The sequence below is a fragment of the Formica exsecta genome, unplaced genomic scaffold (genome assembly GCF_003651465.1).
Source record: "Formica exsecta isolate Colony F162 unplaced genomic scaffold, ASM365146v1 scaffold258, whole genome shotgun sequence".
Taxonomy (NCBI): domain Eukaryota; kingdom Metazoa; phylum Arthropoda; class Insecta; order Hymenoptera; family Formicidae; genus Formica; species Formica exsecta.
In genome coordinates, this window is record NW_021849849.1 from 554754 (window position 1) to 571836 (window position 17083).

The following is a 17083-nucleotide window of genomic DNA, read 5'->3' on the forward strand; positions in this document are numbered from 1 at the left end:
CACGAGCTTTTCTAATCGCTCTAACCGCTTATGTCATTACTGTATTTATCGAGGCTTGTTTGATAGAGAACCGGAAGTAAAAATGCCCATGTATTTTCCTGAAAAATCATCCTCAATATTTGTTTGACATTTACATGTTTAAAAAAAAATATGTATGTAATAATCGTATATATATCATATATATATCAACATATTTCGATTATTTTAATAAAATAGTTGTATTTGTGAGAAATATATTATTTCTAAAACTCAATACATATATATATATAAAGAAAAAGACATTGCGGCTAAAAATGGATTCAAATTATAAGAATTGAAAGTTTTTATGATTCCTTGATTAACAATTTTCATAATTGTTTTTCACTATTGTTTATTTGCTATTATTTACTATTATCCGCTATTACCTAAATGAATTTGATTCGAATGATCTATGTACTCGATCCAATCGGCAACTGAAGTTCCTTATTCATGTTACAAGAAAATACAGCAGGTATTACTGACAAATTAATGGGTCAAGGGGTTAAACGCGAACGTGCGCGCTCGTATCTGCCCGCCGTGACGTGAGCGTAGCCACTTCCGCAGCTGCGCACCGCGCGCGGTTACGTCGCGCGTCACGGCCGACATCCGGCCACGTTAAAATAGCCCGTTTGCCGGAGAAATCCTTGCCGCGATAGCTGTGCTGAGGTCGAAAAAGTGGAAAGAGCGCGCTTCTCGCACATCCTCATCAGTCTCAGAGATATTTTAAATGTGCGCGGATCAGTGACAGCCGCGAGAGCGAACTGACCGATTTTAAGGATGGATTGCTGGTCGGCCTGGCTGTTGCTCGTTTCCTTGCTCGGCACACTCCTGCTCACGGGCGGCGTCGAGTTAACCTTCGAGCTGGCCGACAACGCCAAGGAGTGCTTCTACCAAGAGATCGAGAAGAACGTCTCGTCCACGTTGGAGTTTCAGGTGCGCAAGCTGTCAAGCTGATCGCTGTCAATCACTACATATGTATAAATATATTTATGTCGCGATGACACATCGCTATTATCGACGATCAGATTGGAAGCCAGAGTTCGCGGCGTAATACGCACGACACTTAAACGTGGCTCCAAAATGAACGAACGAATGGGAAATAATGAGAATTTAATGTAATATGAATAATGTAAATGATGAATAGTGAGGAATGTCAGAAAGAAATATGCGAATATATAATGTGTGTGTGGGTTAATATAATGACGAATAACATTTTATTTCAGTAAAAACTTAGTCGAATCAATGTTAAATTCTGGCTCTGAGAATATGCATGTTATGACACATCGCTATTATCGACGATCAGATTGGAAGCCAGAGTTCGCGGCGTAATACGCACGACACTTGTGCGCGTGGCTCCAAAATGAACGAACGAATGGGAAATAATGAGAATTTAATGTAATATGAATAATGTAAATGATGAATAGTGAGGAATGTCAGAAAGAAATATGCGAATATATAATGTGTGTGTGGGTTAATATAATGACGAATAACATTTTATTTCAGTAAAAACTTAGTCGAATCAATGTTAAATTCTGGCTCTGAGAATATGCATGTTTAAAAATAGAAAGTGGAAAGAAACTCAGTGTAAAATAAACATATCTTATCTGAATGTTCTCTGTAGAAATTAAAGGAAAATTTTGCATGCCAAGTGAAAGCGGTAGCAGTTTTTTTTGGCACCGCAACTTCTCTTTCTATTAGATGTTATACAATTAATTTGGATAATAAGCTATGATTCTTTGAATTTTGGAAAATGATTTGCGTTGTTTCTAACAAGTATTGCTCTTGTATTTTTTAGGTGGTTACAGGTGGCCAATATGATGTAGATGTAACTTTAGAGGCTCCAAATAAGGAGATTATCTATAGTCAAGTGAAATCACAATTTGATTCGCACGTCTTTGTACCTACTATGTCAGGAATATATAAGGCCTGCTTCAGCAATGAGTTCTCTACATACTCGCATAAACTTGTGTATATGGATTTTCAAGTCGGCGACGAGGCGCCACTTCCCGGCCTTGGAGAACATGTCACAGTAATGACGCAGGTAAATTATTTTTGGCACAAACCCCTTTACAGTACATATCAATGAAAAACGATATTTCATGTCAATGTCCTTGCAGATGGAGTCTTCCGCACAGGAAGTGCACAAGAATCTAATCAGTATCTTGGACTATCAAACGCACCACCGTCTGCGCGAGGCGCAAGGTCGCAAACGCGCGGAAGAACTTAATGAACGAGTGCTTTGGTGGTCGATAATGGAGACAGCTTGCATTCTGTTCATCTCCGTGGGGCAGGTATTCCTTTTGAAGAACTTCTTTACGGATCGAAGTCCTTCTCAAAGTTATTAGTGTGATCGCGAAGTAATGGAAAAGGAAAAACTATCGAGGTACACGATCATCGATCGAATCGTCCTCGTAATGTCGTTTTTTTTTTCATCACCGGTCAAAGTGCCATCATAATGTCCGCCGGTAATATGTCAAACCTGCACGTTCTCTCAGCGGAACATTCAATCGCGAACCTTCTCTGGCAGCCTTTTCCGAATCTTTCGCTGAGGGAATTTCGCGATCAGAATCCAAAGAGCCGGTGAGAAGCACAAGGTGATCTACATCTTCACGCGTATCGTGAACGTATGCATCGTTCATGGATATTAGTTTATGCCGAGACTAAGGACATTTGCAACATGGGTGCTAATACAACTCGGAGCGATCAGAAGGGACAAGTGCAAGCAATAGAAATCTTACACATCCCCCTTCCGATGGAGACTCTCAAGTTGTACTTATATTGGCACAGAGACAGTATAACGGATACTGAAGGGGACATGGACATCATGTTTTTCTTACTGTGAATGTGTAACATAATAAATTAAAAAATACTTGTGTGTATTACGTTTGTATCGCCCAGCGATCTGATTAATTCCCGTCTTTCGTTATTTATCGCGCCTTCCATTATTTATCTTAAGCATCAATTAAGGTAGAAGTTACTTAAATAAATGAATTGACTATTTACTTATTTCTTTCGACTTAAAAGCGACGGTTCTATTCATTTAGAAAGTTTTTTTTCTATCTCTCGTTGTTAGCTATATGTATGAACATAAGAAATGTCTGACTGTAATTACAAGCATTCTCTTTTCATACGTGGCAGGTATCTTGTATGTTTTCTGCTGCGTGTGCATTATTTGATAAGCACGTTCACCAGTGTGGAAAACAGAACAAGTGACATCATTAATAGCCTACATATTTTTAAATGCATTTTTCGAAAGTTCAACCATATCTATTAATTACAGCTCGTTATGTAACATTGGCTCGAGAATCGTTCTTACAACTATGTCGAATGGTTTATAGTATTCTTAATTTATGTATAAGCGAGAATTTTTGTGAAAAATTAATAAAATTTGTAGCATATCGCGATGTACAACGCGTTCTCAAATCATCAGCATGCTGCTTGTTGAGAATGATTATAAAAATCGTAAAAATGTTACTACATAAAATCATAATATAGAGAAATAATAAATATTTGATTATTTATATTATTTTCTCATTATTTTCTTTCTCACTTATTTTTATTATTTATTTAATTATTTAAAATTACTCTATTTGTAATGGCTTCTTTATAGACCCTATCTCTTCTTTATGAAACAAATTTTTGTTTTAATTTTTATATCTGAAGGGGGGGGCTCAACTCTTCTAATTTTATATTACTTAATTAATAGTATATTACTATGTCAAAATTTTCATTATTACGTGTCACTCCTGTCAAGGAGACAGCCGGTGCTGCAGACAAGTCCGTCACTGGTATGTTGACACGTCGAGAGAAGAACAGCTGTTATAACCTGTTATAATTCCGATTGATGAAAGACATACGATTTCTGAAAGAAAGAAATTCATTAGATTTAGCAATATGCAGGTAAGCAGTGTTGCATTATTCGAAAATATTTATTTCATCGTAAAAACAACATAAATAAAAGAGATATTCAATCATATATATGTATATATACACGTGATACATTTTGGAATAAACATGTGATACTGTTTTGAAGTAAACATCTCGTTGGATTAACGATTTATAGCTACTTCAATATTTTTGTTGCATTATCTGCTAATTTATCTTCTGAATAATTCTTACTGCAAATAATCATCTAGGAACAAGATATTCCAATCGACATTAATACTGGAAAGTTATTGGACTGGTTAATTAATCGGAGGCATTGCAAAAAAGATTGGCATACAAATGTCTTGACAATCAGGGAGAAAATCAACAATGCAATACAGAATATGCCTGCCCATGATGGCATTGCATCATTGTTATCTGGCGCCTGTAATTCTTTTGTCAATTTAGCATCATCTTTTAACCCTTTACAAGCATATGGTTGTAGACAGTTTAATCTTTGTGCCCCTTTTACAGATATAAATTATTTTTATTGTGTCAAAATTGTGGAAATTTTGAAGGAGACGGAAGCAGACACAAAAAATTTATTTGGTCGTTATGGTTCGCAAAGAATGAAAGATTGGCAAGAGATTTTACGATTGTATGAAAGAGATAATGTATATCTTGCGGAAGCTGCACAAATGCTCATGAGAAATGTCAATTATGAGGTCCCCAGTATTAAGAAACAGATACAAAAGTTGGAGCAATCTCTGATTGTAAATATATTTATATATGTAATGTGTAATATTAATATTTATTTATTATCATTGTATAAATTTTGTGCATAAAATTGTATTTACAGGATTTGGAAAAAAAGGAAGCAGAATATAAAAAATCAGAAAATTTTGCTCATACAGAATATAATACATTGTGCAAACAATTAGGTATAACTGGCTACAGCACAGTTAGACATGAGTTAATGGAAAAAGTCAAGGAATTGCCAGAAATTTACCAAAGAGTAGCAGAGAAGACAAAGAATTTAAACAAGGTTGTCGAGTTTTATAGTGCATTTGTAGAGTTTACTTTTGGCCAGCAGTATGACAGTAATTGTGTGTCTGTAATTAAATATGTAATCGGTATGTTACAAAATTATTATTTCAAGAATGTATTAATGTTATTCAAATAAAAAGAGAAAATGTAGATACGATAGATTGTTAAACATGTTTTTTTACAGAGAAAGGAAACACAACAACGTTTGAATATACTTATGGAGAAGCACCATCATCTATAGTTGAACCACCATTAAATATTAAAGCTGATGAAGATGAAAGTAATGAAAAAACTAGTGTAAATGTTGACAGCAATGTATGAATATTTTTGTGTTCTTCAGTTGTTATGAGGATTAAATCTCAATCGCGTTATTTAAGAAAAACATTTTTAACAGACTATTGACTTTGGCAACTTGGATCTAAATCAAGAAATTGATTTTGGTGAAGAACTTAATTTAGATGGAGGAGAAAATATTGATTGGGGAGACGAAGATGCAGAACAACCTGTGGCAGAAATAGATCACAATGTCTTTTTGGAGGAATCGGGTATAGTTGTGGAAGCAGCAGGTCACGAAGGTGGTATAGCTATGGGATTTGAAGCATACACGATACTGGATAATCCAATAACAAGATCGGAATTTATCAATCAGCTGTTTGAGGTATAGTATATAGATATGTCATACATGTAAGATTGATTGTTACATTTTATCTAAGTAAAATGAATATTGTTGTAGCTGGAGGCGTTCTTGAAGTTACGTCTATATGAATTCAAAAGCGATGACAGGAACAACCTCCTGAGTTTTAGTCAGATGCAGGATGCTTCACCTATCCTGCAACTTTCCACCACAGAGACCACTCAGAATATGCTGGACAATGTCCAAGTTGTCCTTTCTGAGATATTACATAGTAATGTACAGCATTTGCATAACATCAAACATTATTCGAGGTATGTTTAACTGAATATAAATTTTTTTTTATAGATATATAATGTTCATATTTTCATTGCAGGTATGTGGATGTAGTGACTGCCGCTTTAAAGCAGAAATTAAATCTGATTGATAGAATGATAACTCAACAAGAATCTATGCGACAGAAGCAAGAAGACGCGCAAAATCAAATCGATAAATTGCGTTCGTTATTAAAACTCGTCATACAAAGAACTAAGGAGCTGCAAATAGAGGTATATTATCTTTGGTCTCTCGCAGTGCTACATCTTTTGGATGAAGTCTCATTTTTATATTATATCTAATTACAGATAGAACAAGATATTTCCAAGAGATACAAAAATAGAATGGTACATTTGTCCGGAGGTGTAAATATATTGTAGATGACAGACAATAGAATTGTTAAATTAAATGTTCAATGTAAATAATTTTTAAGTTAAAACAACACACGCGAGAGCAAATCGATTTTGCTATTATAAAACATAAGATGTAATTTTTTATACTGTTATAAACGCTTATTTCCTTAATATGTACGATGGAAATAATGATGGAAATAAATACTGCATTACTTTGATAACCATTATTGATTGTATATAACCTTTTTATCTTTAAGCGCAAAAGAACGTGTAATTATAAACGCTTATTTCCTTAATATGTACGATGGAAATAATGATGGAAATAAATACTGTATTACTTTGATAACCATTATTGATTGTATATAACCTTTCTATCTTTAAGCGCAAAAGAACGTGTAATTTTCAGAAATGATCAATATTTTCTTTGGTAATTGCAGTTATCTGCTTTTGATTTCATTAATTGGCTTTCCATATGATACGTATGTTATATAAATAATAAAAGTTATATTAAAACCAAATCTTACAAAGTAAAGTGAATTTATCGCATTTTTCAAATCGAATGATTTGCCTTTCGACCGTTGTGATTTATTTATATAATCATGAAGAGATTCTGCACGAGTCTCCAGGGTGACGAGGTACATACTGCTTTGGTGGTAGGGCAAGGATATTTTTTCAGACACTCGGCTAACGAGCGATCGCATTCGCACAAACGTTGAGCGCAAGATCCAGATCCTCCCCAGCTTCCATGTTCAACCGCTGTAACAAAGGTTTTACGCGCGGATTGTTTTATCTTATCGCGTCATGTTATTACATTATACGCATCGAAAATATAAATGAATCAAGTCGGTTGGAAGTATTGTATTGAAATTATTTTAATCTTACGAGAGAAGAATCGCAGAGAAAGAAAATAATAAATGAATGATAATCAATAAACGTACCGCAAACCGGTTTGTAACCGTGATAACATCTCCAGTAATACGGTACAAAGTATTCCGAGAACATTGGACACTCTGTAGCGTCGTAGCACCAATCGTGCATCTTGCAGCATCTGAAACATATTTTATTTCTACAGATCTATATATATTGTATATATATATTTGTGTTTTCTTTGTACATTTTTTTCTATATATAAATAAATAACGTACTGATCGATGCCGTCGATGACATAACCGGATCCTAAGAATCCGCAGTAGCAACCGTATCCCTTGTAAGCTAAAGGATTACATCCTGTGGCGCATACTACCATGTTATAGAGATGTAACACTCCTCTCTTGAATCTTGTATGGCCTATCGTCGTCGTCGTCTTCTTGTCCCTCGTTCTAGAACCGTGCACCGTCTTCATATCAGTTTGTTATCGGTTTCGTAACAAAATTTTCTATTGTGATTTGACATTTCTATTGCACTTACGTGATAGATCGAACCCTCGTGTTATTCAATTGCGACGATACGTGCACGTAGATATTTTTATTGTAATCATGCGTCGAGGAAGTGCTCCATGGATCACCGCTATGACCAACGTAAAGGTCGTCTCCCTGATTTCCTGCATCCTTCATATCATTATTCATATAATTGTAATCTGCTTGGCGAGTTCGTGCACCTCCAAGTATCTTATAAACATCTGGCGTACCGTTACCTGCAATTGCCGTAACCGCCGATAAACCAAATACATAGTGATCGCATACACAATAAGAATGCTATATACAGTTATAATCGTAATAATAAAATGATAGATATACAGTTATAGAGCGCTCTTGCCATATCTTATATATATATATTATTTTTATTTAATTTATTTATTCAAAATTTTTATTCTCAATGAGATGTTCAACGAATTAATTACTAACTACTAATATTATTATCTATCAATTAAAAACTATTAACTATCAATTAACTCTTAATTAATTACTACGATAAATACTTCTACATAAAGACTGTGTGTAATATATACTTTTCTAGAGATAAAAGTATAGAGTGTGTTATCAATGTCAATCTATTTTTAGTAATTGACATGATACGAATTCAAAAGTATTTGTATTTTTCGTTAAGTATTTAATGCGTAAAATGCGTTTTATGCGATGGTTTTTCTAAACGTCAGAAATCGTATTTTGCCTTGATCTAGACCCGCTTAGCGTAAAACTACTCTCATTTATCCCACTTCTGGTCTTCTTTTAACGGTTTTCTCGACAATCTTCCATAAATGCCGAGAAAATTGCATCCGACTTTCTGCCGAACGATCGCATAACGAAATGTCGGGCATATATATATTTTCCGATTTCACTTTTTAGATTATCCTTTCTACCAGTTCGACGAGATACACATACAATATATCTCCCGCAAATTTCACTGTGTTTTGAGATTATTTTAATGCGTAGCATAAATTCAGGAAAAAAAAGCAGAAATGTTTTTTTATATAATTAACTTGAAACCGATAACCTTGCATTCTTGAATTCTGATAAAAAAATTATATAAATGCATTTATCTTTTTATTGAAAAACAAAAAAACTTATCGCAATTTATTTAATAGCTATTTCATCACGTATTTGGACATACTTATGTAATCATTTTTACAGTTTCTCTTATTCTGGTAATATCGAAAATAATAAAGTCTCAGTATTGTATGGTATTCTCTATTTTTTAAAAGAGTATTCTTCAAGTTATATATGTAGAAAAAGAAATTATATTTATATTTATATTAATATTTATTTGTATAATTTCTTTATTCACAAAAAGATTATAAACAATTAAATAATTTTTCCACTTTTGTGATATTTATTAGAAAATAAGACTACCATATACACACACAATACTGAGGTTTAATTATCCTCGATATTATCAGAATAAGAGTAACTGTAAAAATGGTTACATATACGTAAGTATTTTTGTGTACATAGATATTATCATACACTTGAGAATTAAATTGTACCGAGGACGGAAGCAGTCAGCTGACTCTCTTTTGCTTCCCGTTCTTTCTTCGTCATAATGCAGTCAATTTCAACCAAACGATTTATTTTCCACGTGTGATTATTTCTCTCTGTGTTTCGTCTAATTCGAAAAAAATTATCAATATTTAAATTAACAATTCACTACTCTTCTGTGTTATTTTGGAACATATAATCGGAGCGTTTCGGTTCACAATGCATGGATACTTCGGGCATAAGAATAAGATACGCTTCCGCGTATACAGTGCAGAACTGTATATGTAATCCCCAATATCGAAGGATTTTTGCTACAAACATTTTAAAGTAACATTTACTTTCCCAGAATTTTACAGAAAAGATCAACATATTCTAATATGATAAGCGTACGTATGATGTTTTTTATACGATGCAATATTTGTGGATATTATATTTAAATATAATTTTATATACAAATATTGCGCGCAGTAAATATAAGCACATAAAAATGCGCGGTATGTCTGTAACTATGAATTATAATATTTAACTTTTAATTTCTTGACGTAGTTGCACAAATTGCTATTAATACTTGCAATCTCTCGTTGAAATTTGTAGTAGTACTTATTTTAATGAAATATTCTGCTAGCCTTTTCATCTTTTTACGCAAAAACTTCAGCAATTATTAAAGAGAAAGATAATGACCAGGTAGATACAGATTATTTCGGATGCATTGCAATAATATTATATAGAACGTTCCTAAAAATGAGGAGAAAATAGTGAATTTTTTAAATGTAAATATCACTGAAAAAAGAAGTTTATCTCTTTTATATAAGATAATATATTTTTAAATTTATTAATAACCAGGGTTATTTATTTGAAAATTATAGTGTCAACGCGATCACAGATTTAAAGTTGTTGCAACAACGCAAGGAAATTATAAAAGCAATAGATTGTTAGATAATTAAAAAGTTAATTAGCGGGCTAGGTGCGTAGAGAAACATTGTAGTGATCCAAGTTACTGTAACGAATTAACTGTACACACTTGTTACAGTCGACGTGCCTCGCGGAGGAAAAATCAGAGATTATACACCGTTTTATCATCATTTCTCTCTTGCGGTTGGAATTACTCAACGAAAAGTAAATTGAGATCGCGAAATTAAACGACGTGATCGAATCATAGCTTTTTAACGGCTCCATGGTAACAATCAACGACTGGCGTCATAATGCTTCGCAACGTTAATTAGTCTGACGCGGTAGTCTCTATAATCCACGTAATACAATTCCTTTTTACTCGCGGTTTCCATGGCACAGCCACGTAAAAATATAATACGTCGATTTCCTCCCTTGAAAGTAACGCGGACGTGGGCGAATGAAGGCAGCGTAAAAGTCGAGCTTCAATCGTTCATCAAACGTGATTCTATCGCAAACACCGGATTTTCCAAAACAGATTCAATTAATGGAAAATATCATGGAAAGTATCAAAAATCAATTGTCTAAAAATATAGATATAAAATAAATAAGTAAAATTTATTTCATATAAAATAAACATTGCTTTACGAAGAGATTTAACTTGCGAGAAACGTGCAAAGCTTGAATTTTCGAACGGTATAGAATAATCGGAGGAAAATAATTTTACATTTGAAGAAAATAACGCGAAAAGGATTCCGCTCATTATTCAAGCCGCTGTGTGTGGTAATTTTGGAGGTCTCATTAAACAAATTAATTATGTCTGCATTACTTTCCTTCGTCGCGGACAAAGTTATCTCGTCAGGTCGCTTGATCTGAATGGGCGTCTCATTGTCGTTGATGCTCATGTGAACCAACTTAATTAGAGATGTAGCTCACTACATTTTAGATCTGATATTCAATTGTGTATGCATTTTCCTAAGAAATCCGTCTGCGCAATTATTACTAACATTATTATGATAAAAAAATTGCATGAGTACATGATTAGAGCAATGGCTAAGTCACTGTTATTAATAAGAAGTGAGATAATGATGTAAAAATTTTCCACATCAGAAGAAGGGGCTAATTGTGTATGTTTCTCGCGCATATCGTGCGCTTTACATTGATGATCAAATAGAAACAGCGTAATAGTAAAAGTATCGGAAATTACGAAAATAAACCGAAAGAAAAGTATTAATAAAATTTACAGTTAGTAATACCACTTTTCATATACAATTTAATAAAATTTATACTTGCGTGCGTGCAATGTTATTTATACAATTTCCTTTTTATATATAAAAATTTTATTTACGATTTTGATATTTTTACGAAAGCGCAATAAGCGTGTTATTAATGAAACGTAGAAAAAAAGGCAAACATCGTATGAGAACGAAAAAAAATGCTTGATAAATGCTTGATACATACTTGATAAATGCCTTTTGTCTTTTGAACAATATGATACTGTATTAATATTCAATATATATGGTTTTAAATACTTTTGTGTTACATATGATTATATTACGTATTAAAGTTCCGGGAAACGTTGCAGTATCGATTTAATAAAATAAATTACTGATTCCTCGTAATTCCAGAATTTAATATGTAATGTAATGTGTTAAATATTTAGTTAACTGTAACGGAAATATAATAATGCAATACAAACTTGCTAACTCTATTTCTCTCACGCGGTGTCGATTGTGAAATTTCTTTAATGTATTATTTTAAATCCCATTTTATTTTCCCAGAGAATTCGATTTATAATTTTATGCGCCGTATATTCTAGTGTATACATCTATTCTAACATGCGTACATTTTATTTTTTCAAACGTTTTCTGTATTACACGATATATAAATCCATAAATAAAAAATTCTACCAAATTATAAATCGCTTAACTTATAAGATAAGTCAAGCAAGAAATAAACTGCTCTTATGTCATTTCGTTTCCTTCTCATGTTATTTTTCATTTGTCAATCAACGTAGCTTTGAAGTTATATAATAATAAAAATATAATATAATATAAAAATCCTCTTCTAAGCTTTGTGTGTCTCAGACGGTTCTTGTATCGTTCTAAAAATAATTTGAGCAAACAGGGAGTTGAATCACATTGAGAGTAGTGCTTCCAGACTCTCTGTCTTACATTAGACGATTCTTGTAGCATCCAAAAAATAACATGCGAAAATAGAGTATTGAATCTCCCGTCGAGAGCAATAGTGCTCACCTCTGGCATCCCGGCCGAGCAACATTCCAGATAGAAGGAGGACGCATAGGATTCTTCCGCACCGCCGAGACGATCGATCCATCCGTAGGGGATCGCGGCCACGTGCGACATCGAATCTTTCGTGGCACATCGGGCACGCGTTTTCTCCACCCGAGAGGCGAGAGCGAATCGGGGGTTTGATTCAAGCGCCCTTCGTGTCACCTGCGTATCGTCCTCGGCTCATCCGGCGTGGAAGCGCTGCTTCTCACGTGTCGCCGCATCGGAAAACTGCAGCGGGTATCACAGGGCGTTCTGTTACACGGTTTCCGCGACACCGCCACGGCGGTTCATTACCACCACGTCCGTTGATTAACACTAATTTGCTCTTCGCAACGATGTAATCACCGAGGCAATCCGAGAAACCGCGAATCCAGATAGATCAATTAACACATCTGCGATGTTATCCTTTCACCAGTGATGTCTTCTCTCAAATGCCCACGTAGAGCGAAAACTAGACTGAAAAAGGCGACGTAGACGATCATTATCATCCGAACAAAGTCTTCGACGAACACTCCCGTACGATACAAGGGTGTCCTTTTTTCCGCGTGTCGGGTAACACGGGTGTTGCATTCAACTCGCTGGAATTTAATAACGCTGATCGCGGCTTTTGCGACTCACATATCTGCGTCCTGGCTTAGGACATAAATCAACGTGGCGCCTCGAAAGAAAGCTTCCATGGAAGTTCACAGGATTTACGCGGTCCGCGTTATTACGTTGCGGTGCTATTTTACGAACAAATCGCGCTTGATAATCCCGAGCTTCCGTCCGAGTACGTTTATTATCGCGCCGGTCCAATCATTTTTTCTCTTTCGATCGCGAACAATTCCTCTCGATTCGAAAGTGTGTTCTTCTTCGTAGATACGAAAAATTTGGTTTAAAGGCTACGATAACACGGTTTACTTTAAAGTTTCCTATAAAACGAAGATCTACTTCGGCGACGAGAGACCGACAAAGTACTAACTATTTCTTATCAGACACGACACCGTCGTTTCCCTCCACGCGAACTTTCCCTTCCACCTTTCGTCGACATTCTTAGATACACACTGCGATCTTAGGTACATCACTTGGTTCAACTTGGTGACCTCGAGAGCGTCCATTGAGAGCGTGGCTGAGTGTTCGCTTCGAGGAGCGTCTCCGCCGATTCCTATAGTCGTACTACCATCTAGTCGCCTTGGTCTAGGAAATCTGCGTTGTTACACTTTCGTCAGTTTCCTTGCAGAAGAAGGAGAAGTGAGAGAGATCGCTAGAGTCTTTCCGTTGACCGCGTCTTCCGTTGATCTTTAATCCCCGTCTTCTGCCGCGCTCTAAATTCGTTAGCCGTGACTTTTTTCAACAACTCGAATTCAAAGGGCGAGAAACGAGATACATTTCGGATCTTGTTTCGGGTTAGATGCGTGAATATTTACATACCACGCTGGAGTCACGAGGCCGTCTAATGTGCCATGACACGACTCGTGTTCTTATGGCATACTTAACGATATTAAAATATGAGGTTTATAGTGTCAAGATCAATCATACGTTTCGTAAATATTATGCCTATATAATGTCAATCTGATTATCCAAACAAGTATTAAAAAAAAAAAAATATTAAATTGATTCTAAATATATCTTTGTTATACGCACATTGTATAAAGATTTGTTCTTAATTTTTGAAATTATTAAGACAAACAAAATTTCTGCAAAATTTGTAAATATCTTTAGCGAGTAAAAAAAATTTGTGAAATACAATTGTAAAGTGACACGTGAAATAAAATTCGTATACGTAATAAGATCTTTATCTGTGATACGTTAATTTACAACGGAATCTGGAAGTAGGTAAATCTAAGTTCAAGATGAGGAGGTTGAGGTGCAACAGGTTACGCGACTTGTTCTTGCATTTACGTCACAAATACGTAAACAGACGAGTATAATATATACAATTAGAACTCACGGCAATTTTTTTATCTACTAGCAAAATGCGCATACGTTATAATTATGTACATAATTATAACGTAAAAACAATGCTCGTTAGAAATCGCAATTGTTATCTATCGATCGTCGCGTAATATTAATGCAATCACGGATGACGTGAAGAATAAATTTGCAATAAATAACATGGAAAAACGAAGCGGGCATATATATAATTTAAATTTCAGATTGCGCGAAATAATATTTGAGCTTAAAAAGACATGTCTCTTTACATATTCATTTTTATATATAACGCGAACAGGCTTCCTTCTAATTGAATGGAATATGAAGATTGATACGGTGAGAAAAAATATTTGCAGTCTCATCGCATAAAATAATTTAAAAAGAGATCCTTTAGGATCTTCTTACCGCGCGCTATCACTTATCATATATTTTTATCATTTTAACATTTTTGTCAACACAAGTGTTAAGATTCGAAGAACGCACCGAGAATTTCGTCGTTAAATCTTAACGTAAATCGTTCCTCTCTTCAGAAACGAATTTCTTTTATCGCGACACGCGCTTGATCGAATTAGACGAAAAAAAATCGCGCGAGATATAATTGACGATTTCCACAAACAATTTTCTCCCTCGCGTGTTTGCAAATTTGCAAATTTCGAATTATTTCGGCTATCGCGTCGCGACGCGAGGATCCACGAGATGTAAAGCGGATTGCTCTCTGTCATATCCGCCAAATAAGAGATTTCTCGGAAATATTGTGGGTGTAAATTCGATCCATCAAAAACAACATTCTCGTCATATTGCGATACGAGTCGCGACTTTAGCCGTTCCGTTCGCGGTCGTTCGTATGTATCGAGAAATCTGCCGTCGGCGGTTTGAAATTACGCGAACAGTATATTCACCGACTGACCGACTGACTTATCTAACTGCGAGGAACACAGGAGAAGGGTCCTTGTATACATCGTGTTGAGGATAGCGGTACTCGCCGACGCACACGCGATCGTATACGGCGATCAGTTACGGAACGATGAGCAGTGGAGTTCTGATCAGCGTGATAATCGAATGGAGTATAAAAAAGAGGAAACGAAAGAGAGAGGAAGGAGGGAGGGCAGAGAAAGAGACAAAACGTGTCGTGCATGGAATGCGACGTTAATTGTTATAGCGTTAATTGTTGCTCGCGATTTAATTGGCGCGGGATAAAAGCACCGTGTGGGAACTGATCGCATACGCGTCTCGCTGTAACGAGGTTACTTGATTGTACTATCATCGATCAAAGAACAATAATGATCGCTGTTATCCAAACAGTTGAGATTCGAAGAACGCACCGAGAATTTCGTCGTTAAATCTTAACGTAAATCGTTCCTCTCTTCAGAAACGAATTTCTTTTATCGCGACACGCGCGTTTGATCGAATTAGACGATATAATCGACGATTTCCACAAACAATTTTCTCCCTCGCGTGTTTGCAAATTTGCAAATTTCGAATTATTTCGGCTATCGCGTCGCGACGCGAGGATCCACGAGATGTAAAGCGGATTGCTCTCTGTCATATCCGCCAAATAAGAGATTTCTCGGAAATATTGTGGGTGTAAATTCGATCCATCAAAAACAACATTCTCGTCATATTGCGATACGAGTCGCGACTTTAGCCGTTCCGTTCGCGGTCGTTCGTATGTATCGAGAAATCTGCCGTCGGCGGTTTGAAATTACGCGAACAGTATATTCACCGACTGACCGACTGACTTATCTAACTGCGAGGAACACAGGAGAAGGGTCCTTGTATACATCGTGTTGAGGATAGCGGTACTCGCCGACGCACACGCGATCGTATACGGCGATCAGTTACGGAACGATGAGCAGTGGAGTTCTGATCAGCGTGATAATCGAATGGAGTATAAAAAAGAGGAAACGAAAGAGAGAGGAAGGAGGGAGGGCAGAGAAAGAGACAAAACGTGTCGTGCATGGAATGCGACGTTAATTGTTATAGCGTTAATTGTTGCTCGCGATTTAATTGGCGCGGGATAAAAGCACCGTGTGGGAACTGATCGCATACGCGTCTCGCTGTAACGAGGTTACTTGATTGTACTATCATCGATCAAAGAACAATAATGATCGCTGTTATCCAAACAGTTGATTTAATGAGAGTCATTTACATAATGCGCGAGTTAATATATTCATTGTAAAACGAACTGGGAATTTAGATCTTTGGAACGCTTTACTTATTCTAATTCGTGAAAATACATGTTCTTTTTCTTTTGACAAAAAAGATGACGTATATTTAAATATATATTTTTTATCTCGATACGTACAGTAGGCCATTTGTTTGCATGTGAAATTTTTGACATGCATTCTGCGGAGAAATAAAAGAAAGATAAGTGCTGCAGAGGAAGAGAGTGACGCAGACGACAATGACTAAATGACATGTTTTTGTACTTAAAATTACACAACTTGAGGAAAGAAACATTTCGCGCAATGGGTGCAATTATGCGATCAAGAAACGAATCGTTGTTTCTGTCAAGATAAGAAATTGGACATCGATGAGAAAACGGCGTTGAATCGTGCTGTGTTTTCTGAGTGTATCACTTTCGCGAACATCGCGATGTTAATTACAGCTCTGTGTAAAAGAAATAGTTTAAAAAAAAGAAATTATATTATGCGTAAAAAAATGAAAAAAATATTATTTAATTCCCAATTATGAATATGCAAAAAAGTGTGTCAAATCACAGATGAAGATATTCGTTCTTCTAATGCCTACAGAGTCACGGCAATGTGACAAGTAAAACGCATTCCATACAACTTGCAAAACTAAATATAAATTAAGCTAATTTTTGACTAATTTTTTTTTAAATAA

General features: G+C 35.4%; 3 protein-coding genes across 7 annotated transcripts in view; 2 read left to right on the forward strand and 1 right to left on the reverse strand.

The window, feature by feature from the left end:
- Positions 1–607: 607 nt before the first annotated feature.
- LOC115236583 (transmembrane emp24 domain-containing protein 7-like) lies at positions 608–2928 on the forward strand. The gene is made up of 3 exons (XM_029809116.1): positions 608–951; positions 1814–2059; positions 2136–2928. The coding sequence occupies exons 1-3, from the start codon at positions 796–798 to the stop codon at positions 2361–2363; spliced, it is 630 nt and encodes a 209-aa protein (XP_029664976.1). The 5' UTR covers positions 608–795; the 3' UTR covers positions 2364–2928.
- Positions 2929–3769: 841 nt separating this feature from the next.
- Positions 3770–6455, forward strand: LOC115236587 (CDK5 regulatory subunit-associated protein 3). Its single transcript, XM_029809120.1, has 9 exons — positions 3770–3918; positions 4155–4329; positions 4417–4655; positions 4742–5015; positions 5114–5244; positions 5324–5587; positions 5663–5874; positions 5937–6108; positions 6184–6455. Exons 1-9 carry the CDS (start codon positions 3913–3915, stop codon positions 6253–6255), a joined length of 1545 nt encoding a protein of 514 aa, XP_029664980.1. The 5' UTR covers positions 3770–3912; the 3' UTR covers positions 6256–6455.
- A 148-nt stretch (positions 6456–6603) lies between these two features.
- Positions 6604–17083, reverse strand: part of LOC115236588 (basic phospholipase A2 KBf-VA-like) — an 81000-nt gene continuing 70520 nt past the window's right edge. For 4 of the 5 annotated variants that reach the window (XM_029809123.1, XM_029809122.1, XM_029809125.1 and 1 more), the window contains 4 exons: positions 7636–7861; positions 7374–7547; positions 7167–7276; positions 6604–6984 (listed from right to left, as the gene is read on the reverse strand). In XM_029809123.1, coding sequence (XP_029664983.1) covers positions 6818–6984; positions 7167–7276; positions 7374–7547; positions 7636–7861 — 677 coding nt within the window. In that variant the 3' untranslated portion in view covers positions 6604–6817. Of the gene's footprint in view, positions 6985–7166; positions 7277–7373; positions 7548–7635; positions 7862–12286; positions 13872–17083 lie in introns of those variants that run through there. The other variant, XM_029809121.1, reaches the window with a different exon arrangement.